We start from the raw sequence: 7,951 nt of genomic DNA on the forward strand, positions 1-7,951 counted from the left end.
TAGTTTTATCCTGCCCATCGCAGAGCTATGTCGTGTCCTCCACAAAATTTTATACATTCCATAATTCTTGACAGTAAGTGTGTTTTTCTTTACAAGTTCATTATGTCTCTGTATGGAGTTACAATGAGCTAATGTTACCTTCATCAAGCTGACAGGGTAATGTCATGTTAGCTTTACCCAGCATTGACAGATTGATGCTATTTCCAATATGAGTTTCCAAGTCATGCTTCCACATTTTCTCCAACAAATGTTTCAAATCTGTAATGTCTTGCTTGTGTCTACTCCAAAAAGATCAGAAGCCGAAAAGCAAATTATTAGCAACGTTCCCAAACCTACGATTTTGTAGTTTATCCAGTTGTCCAAGCTGCACATCGTTTGGTCCCCAGTCTCTTTATGGGTAACAAATTGAGGGTGCGTGTCTCACAGACCTTCAGACCTACACAGTCTATGCTTCAGACTGTAATGGGCTGAATAAAGTTAGCCCAAATGGATAACTAATCAAAAGGGCACTTTGTCATTCAAGTACTCTTGTGTTCTACAACATCTAGGACACAATTTTAGAGGGTACAATTTTAGAATGGAGTGGAGATGTTTAATTTATTTCAAAAGTAATTACCATATTTGCACCTTTGATAATGGAAGTATATTTACATGTCTGAAGATAGCAGGGCTGGCTGCTTTAGTAATTGCAGTTTCAGTCTTTTGTTGAAGCAACTCTGGTTTAGACAGTTTGTTCCCCTCTGATTGTTTCATTTTCATCTATTTATTTACATTCACACAATTAAACACAATTCACAGGCAAAATAATGTGTTAAAGTCTTACATCTTGAAAAAAGAAAATGTGTGTGTGTGTATGCGTGCAAGTTTAATTGTGCGTGTGAGTCTGTGTGTGTGCGTGCGTGTGTCTTGTTATCCCCTGGCTGCAGTTTTCATTGCTTGAGGCAGTGCTCTATTGTTTCAGTAGCTAGGACGGGATTGGCTAATCTGCCCTTTCTCTGAACTTGCTAGTACTATAAAAACACATGTGCAGACGATGGCCACAGTAAAACCCTAAAACTTATCAGCAGACAGCAGACAAGTGTGCTTTGCCAACGGTTTATTTTCATTCTCCTGGATCTGTGTTATTAACAGAACGTGACAATGTGTAAGGGGCTTGCGGCTCTACCAGCAACATGCTTGAAAAGGTATGACAGTTCATTTATCACTATTTTGATGGCGTTTGGTTTAAACATATGCAACTTTGTGTAATGTTAAATATTCTGCTCAGTGTATTCAGTTGGGAATAAGCACTTGAGTGAGAGGGTTGAATATATATTTTATGTATCTATAGAATCACATTTGACTTATATAATTTACATATAGTACAAAGTGCAAACTTCAATAAAACAAAGGGTAATTCATATTAGCAGTCATGTTTCTTAACTAAATATTTTCCATTCAGTGCAAAAGACATGAAACATCGGATTGGTTTCCTGCTTCAGAAGCCAGACTTAAACCCTGATCAAAGGGCAGCTAACAGTAAGGAGAAGACCCCACCAGTGAAGAGGTGAGAGTGCTGCTTAGATCAGCAAAAGAAAAAGATACCCCCAAAATCCTTTTCTCTGCTCTAATTAACCACACAAGGTTAAGCCTGAACAGTACAATGGCATAATTTTTCTATATTTCAATTTCATCTCAATTTATATTTGCGTTAGAAATGGCTCTAAAATATATTAATTTCATTATTGTATTATATTAAAGCTTCCACTTACAAAGTAAAATACTATGATTTATTTACAGCATTTGTACTGTACACTGCACACAGTATATTACAGAAAAACAACATTAAAACCACCTGCTTAAACCAGTTTTCATGATTAAAAATGCTCTAAACTGGATACACCTGTTTATAAATACTCAATATTTAATTATGTGATATGTGTACTTATATAAGCAGATGATCATAAGTGAATTGCAATCAAAAGTTTAATTTTTACATGTAAAGTCATTGGGAGGGAGGGCGAGTGTATTGTTTTAAATATCTTGGTACGTATCGGTGTTCATGTCTATCTTAACAGGCGCTCCAGGACCTGTAGAATTAAAAAATAATAAAGACCCCCCCCCCAATGAGCTTACAATATTTCCATTTTCATTTACATATCACTTATGATTATCTGCTCATCATATAATTAAATATTAAGTGTTTAAAGACAAGTATTTTATATAATTTTTAATCATGAAAAAAGCAGGTGGTTTTACTGTTGTGGCTGATTGGTGTATAATTCCCTTTTGATTGCAGCACGATTCTGCTGTGTGTTGTTTTTTTATTACATGACAAGCAAGGGTATACTCCTAATTTTGACTGTATTTAGGCCAATAATGAAAATCTTCTGGAATCCACATTACAATAACAAACACAAGGAAAGGAGTTGACTGCAGATAACACTGCACACAAAAAAACACTTTTCCACGTTGCAGATACCAAATCTAGAAAACTGTAATTCCATAGTTCAACAGCTTGTGAAAGAACAAGATAACAATGTATAACTTTTAGAATACAGTATCATTTTTAAAGTACTGTGCTTTTCCAGCTTCTCATTCAGTTCCACATACTGCATGATGTACAGTACAACACTTACACACTGCTAAACATATAAAGTCCTTTAAATGTACACATATTAGTAATGTACTACATCCTGCTATTTATATGAATACAACATTGACAATTTCTATTAGTTTGAAGGTAAGACTCCAAGTCACTCTGAGATTATGGATTTCTCTAAATTGCTGAATGAAACAAAAAAACTATTTTTCTTTTTAGAATTACTCCACTGGAAGTCAGAACGTGGAAGGAGTCTTTGGAATCCCTGCTGAGTAATGACGGTAATTGGCTGAATGCACACAATAATACAATGATTGATTTTTCTCTGAATGATTTTATTAGATTTTTCTCCATTATTAATCAGAGGACAAAACGATTGAACTGAATGAAGAGCACTTTGCTCAGGCAATCAGTACTGTATGAACTTAGATATATTTATTGATGGGAGATATTAAATAAAGGGAAAAGCCAGAGACTTACACATTTCCAAGACAAGTCAGAAACAAGAAACATGAAGGCCATACAGATAAGCCCATTTATTTTTCAATTTAATATTGATTTCTCTCTACTCAAATAAATAACATTATAGTAAGTCAAAACATTGGCAAATACGGACTAGTGATCCTGTTCATTAACCCAACACCCCCTAGGATTTGTTTCAGGAGATCATTCAATGTAAAGGATAGGTTAGTGAAATCTCTGATTGAACCTCATATCTCAAATTGAATTCCCACTTTTCCTAACATCACTGTGTTCATTGTGCAAACACTTTTAATATCAAAACATTACCATCCATTTTTTGGTCAACACTTAAAAATTGGAGGATTCATTATAGGTGTGATTTATATGTAAATTTGTATTTGTGGGATGATGTACGTGAGGCAGACTAAATGTGCCCTCAACTTATATTTGCATTGCACAGCACATATCATAATAACAACTTGGTGTAACATGTTTCTTCCCCACACGCTTTACACTTTGAGATTGAGACCAAATTCAATGACTTCATAAAAGAGAGACAAATTGGATTGCAACACTTTTGGGTTTAAATTAAGATTTAAATTATTGCCCTTTGATCTAGCTTGCAATGATAAGCCTGCTTTTGCATGCAATTTCAGATTTTAATGAGTATTGCGATTATTTGATTGATAGATTGATTGATTGATTGATTGATTGAATCCCTGGTCACAAATAGTTATGCTTGTGATTCTTACACATATGCAACTGATAAAATTTATAACATGTGTAATTTCCTTCTGTTTGATACAACATTTTTTTATTCTGATGTAGGATTCTGATACCTTGTCTCCAAAATGCATCATTGTAAAAAATCATTTTACATGCTAAAAAAAAAGGTATTTTCTTCCTTAATACTTTCATGAATGTGAGATACATCATTCACAATTTGAGAGCATCTTTGATGCATGAAACTCATGTTTTAAAATCTCACAATTAACTAATCAAACATATCATCCAGTACCCAACAATATTTCAGAGAGTACGCCTACACATGTGTAAGGATGTCTACATATTGTACCCGTATTGCTGCAGATTTCATTGCAGTAAAGTACGCTACCCAAGTAAATTTCAGCAAAGCAGATCTCTCTAGTGGCTACCCCAGTCCATCAATTGCCTTATTGTTGGGTCTTAGTTTAAAGGGCTTGCTTTTTGATCGCTTCTTGTTTATACTTGCTTGGCATGTTCTGTTGTGTTCTCATGCTCCGGATGTGCAGTGCAAGTCTGCAGACAGCTCGATTGGTCCCAGGGGGAGCTGCCGTTGTACTCTGGCACTCTTTCAAGCTTCAGCTTAGTTGGGGTACTTCTGAGGATCAATGACCTCCAGGTCCCTCAGACACTGACCACTGACCTCCATGTTCCACTACTGTCAGACATGACCTGGTGGCATTTATTCTTATTCTCCACAAAAATATTCATGTTATTATCCAGAGGCGATAGTCTTTGTAATCCTCACTATGTGGAGTCAGGAATTGCAGGAGGTTGATATTAACAAACAGAAAACAGACTATCCATTGAGCTTTAACTGGCTATGTTTGAATTGTTATACAAACCAAGGGACTTCCTGTATTGTGGTATCTACCCCATAGATATTTTCATGAGATTAAAAAAAAATGTGCACATATTCTGCACACATGGTATAGATGCAATAGAGTGTGGGTATGGATTGTTAGCTCAGCTTTTCATGTCATTTTATCTTTCAGATGGTCTTAGAGCATTTGTCACCTTCCTCAAGTCAGAATTTAGTGAGGAGAACATTGAGTTCTGGATGGCCTGCCAGGAATACAAGAAAACCACTTCTGGAGAAAACCTGGCCACCAAAGCAATCAAGATTTATGAGCAGTATGTTGTAGCTGAATCTGCAAATGAGGTATGCATTGACATTATGTGACCCGTCCTGTCATAATCAGTCAGAAGTTGCTGTGGCAAGTTTCATAATATTGTTTGTTTTTGTTTTGGGGTTTCATCTTATTTTAGTAAAAAAAGAATAACTTGTTTTTCATAATCTACATGTCGTAATGCCAAATCCAGATATAATATCCAAAATATAGTTTGTTTTTAAGCTTTTGATCGCGAGTGTATTGTCTCCAGTTTCAGATGTACCACCTTTGTCTAATCTGATTTAACTTGCTTTCATGATCTGTAATATCACATTCATTGTAGAAGTATAGTTTTGAAGCTTTTAAATGTAAGATATAAATGTCGCCAGCACCAGACCACAGTTTTGCGTTGTTAGGGTAATTGCCGAAATATGACTAAACTTTGAATTTTTCTGAAAAACATGGTTTGGTGAAAAATGGACGCAAGTCACTTGATATTTAGAGTAGAGTGATCATTTTGGTATTATTAGGAATCATTAGAAATATAATGGTCTATAAAACTCATAATTTGTTTTGGCTGATTGTGAGAGAGCAGGTCGCATACGTATGTGTCGCATTAGTGCAGATTCATTGTGTCCAGTTTAACAGTTTAAACATAATGTAAACATGGTATGTCATTCAAAATTAGATCATTTTCTGCTACTGAAATGCAGGTGATTAACCTGACACAGCTGTTGGAAATAATTTTCAGGTCAACCTGGACTCTGCCACCAGGGAAGAGACTAGGCAGAACTTGGAGAACCCCAGTCTGTCTTCCTTTGATGAGGCCCAAAGGAAGATCTTTCTCTTGATGGAGAAGGACTCCTACAAGCGCTTCCTAAAATCCAAGCTGTTCCTGGACATGCTGCCGCGGCCTGTGAGCAGCATGCCTTGTGGTATGGAGAAGAGGGGGAGAAGGAACACTTCCGAGTTTGGCCAGGCTCTGCCTCAGTGTGCTTAGAGGGAACAGAGCTAATACTGAGCTGCTTGCTACAAAGTAGAAATAGGTAAAGCTGTGTATTGCAGTGTCAGTGCAGCCTTATGGTCAATCACATTTAATGGAGAGAAAGATTCCTTTTCACCACATACCTCAGAGTTCAAACATGGATACATCTCTGGAAGAATCCACAGGAGTTAAGTCCACATCAAGAACGATAACTAAAAGAATAACTATCAATATGTAATTTTACAGTATGGGCATTTGGCAAACACTCTTATACAGAGTGCTGTACAACAAAGTGCATGCCAGGTAACCAGTGACCAAGAAGCACGCAGAGAGACCCTAGAGGGAAGTTTAGTTTCAAGTGCTAAGAATACAACAAAGATAAGGTCTTGGGCCTTGTAGATTAATCTGTCAATGGATTATATCTATAAACAAGTTTTTATACAACGCAAAACACAACACGTTCCTGCTCAAGTAAGAACAATAAACAGCTTACATAGCCAAATAAAATTAACAATAAAACCATCCTAGGAAACACTCATAATAATGACATGCACTATTGTGAGAATTGAAAATCGTTTTAAAAATTGTTCTAACGCAAGTGGATGGTGGGGTGCACACTAGAGCTATAATGACAACGACAGGGATGAACAAAACCATATGAATCACTTTCAGCTGCATGAATGATAAAACACTGACAGCCAATCACAATCCATCTGAATCCATTAAAAATGGAAGATGACATAGCCGAGCAGCTATTTATGGAATGTTATCGTTCATCAGTACGAATGCTCTCATCGTTAACATTATAGCTATAGTTATAGTTCTTGGTGTGGATGGGCCTTTACACCACTCTTATTGTCTAATACCACATTCTTACTGTCAGTCATCCATTCGGGACTGAAATAATCACATTTACTGTTCTAGTCTTCAACGTGCTCAGATATAGCCACAGACTAAGGGTCAATTCCATTGAAGCAATAATATGCAACTAACAATGATGAAACATAATTAATGATGTTTGGACATTATTTCTCGTTTCCTGCCAGCTGCTGTGCTGGCAGTCAAACAAATAATAAAGAGTACAATTAAATCATTGATAATTTGACACAAGAGACTGAAGAATGTTACTTTCACATTTTTTACTATGCTATGTACTGTATGCTTTGCTCTGCTTGTGACTACAGAACATAGCTCAGCTACACTATTGTAAATTGTCAACAGGGTTGAACTGAGGTTGTGTTGTTACTTACAACAGAATCATTTGTTGTCAAAACAATGTTAAAATGAAGACCAACACAGCAGGAACGCTATTAACCATTACTCTGAAACTACCTCTCATTTTCCCTTCTCTCCACAAGTTCCTCATATCCTCAGTTTTGTGCCCACACAGCACAGGAATATTTTAGTACAGTTCATTTACAAATTTAACTGGCTGTTGATTCCATTCACATCTGGTTTGGTTCTCTGGAAAGCAAGATTTTTTTTTTGTGACCTGTGCTTTTTGCATGCAACACAATATGTTAAAACTGCAGAGGATTTGTTGAAAAGCAAGTTAACCTTTCAATGTTCTGAATATAACATTGCATGTACCTCCTCTGCATCCAGCACAGTCCTCAAATCTGTGGATATATACACTGTTGTACACTTCACTGGTATTGAGGATGGAAGCCATTCATATTTTTGTAAGTTCTATAACGTCTACTTGTGAGTCCTAATGTAAGGTATCAAGATATGTGTTTGTAGCTTGATTCCTGTTCTTTAGAGCTGTGTACTTTTATGTATGAGATATATTACAATAAAATCAAAAGCCATATTTGTTGATCATTCTTCTTTTACTTTTACTTGTTGTATTTTAACGATTGTGGTGTGTGTACTGTACATTTTATGTTTTATTTATTTGTTTTATTTGTAATCTACAGTGCATCTAAAAAAATACATTTTCACTTGATTCTTCTTGTCTACTGAATATAAATGATTTTCTGCAATATGCTTTAGCTTCAGACTGTATAATGCAAGCTTCGTGACACATTTGCCTTAGCTTCAGACTGT

General features: G+C 35.9%; 1 protein-coding gene across 1 annotated transcript; it reads left to right on the forward strand.

The window, feature by feature from the left end:
• Nucleotides 1–1,054: 1,054 nt before the first annotated feature.
• On the forward strand, nucleotides 1,055–7,715 carry rgs4 (regulator of G protein signaling 4). Its single transcript, XM_061238025.1, has 5 exons — nucleotides 1,055–1,184; nucleotides 1,442–1,546; nucleotides 2,801–2,862; nucleotides 4,801–4,967; nucleotides 5,669–7,715. The coding sequence occupies exons 1-5, from the start codon at nucleotides 1,141–1,143 to the stop codon at nucleotides 5,915–5,917; spliced, it is 627 nt and encodes a 208-aa protein (XP_061094009.1). The 5' UTR covers nucleotides 1,055–1,140; the 3' UTR covers nucleotides 5,918–7,715.
• The last annotated feature ends 236 nt before the right edge of the window (nucleotides 7,716–7,951 follow it).

The sequence above is a fragment of the Conger conger genome, chromosome 4 (genome assembly GCF_963514075.1).
Source record: "Conger conger chromosome 4, fConCon1.1, whole genome shotgun sequence".
NCBI classification, from domain to species: Eukaryota; Metazoa; Chordata; class Actinopteri; order Anguilliformes; family Congridae; genus Conger; species Conger conger.

Coding starts and splice junctions, on each gene's coding strand:
- rgs4 (XM_061238025.1), top strand. CDS start 1,141: ATGTGTAAGGGGCTTGCGGCTCTACCAGCAACATGCTTGAAAAG. Junction 1,547..2,800: donor AAGACCCCACCAGTGAAGAG/GTGAGAGTGCTG, acceptor TTTTCTTTTTAG/AATTACTCCACTGGAAGTCA. Junction 4,968..5,668: donor TAGCTGAATCTGCAAATGAG/GTATGCATTGAC, acceptor AATAATTTTCAG/GTCAACCTGGACTCTGCCAC.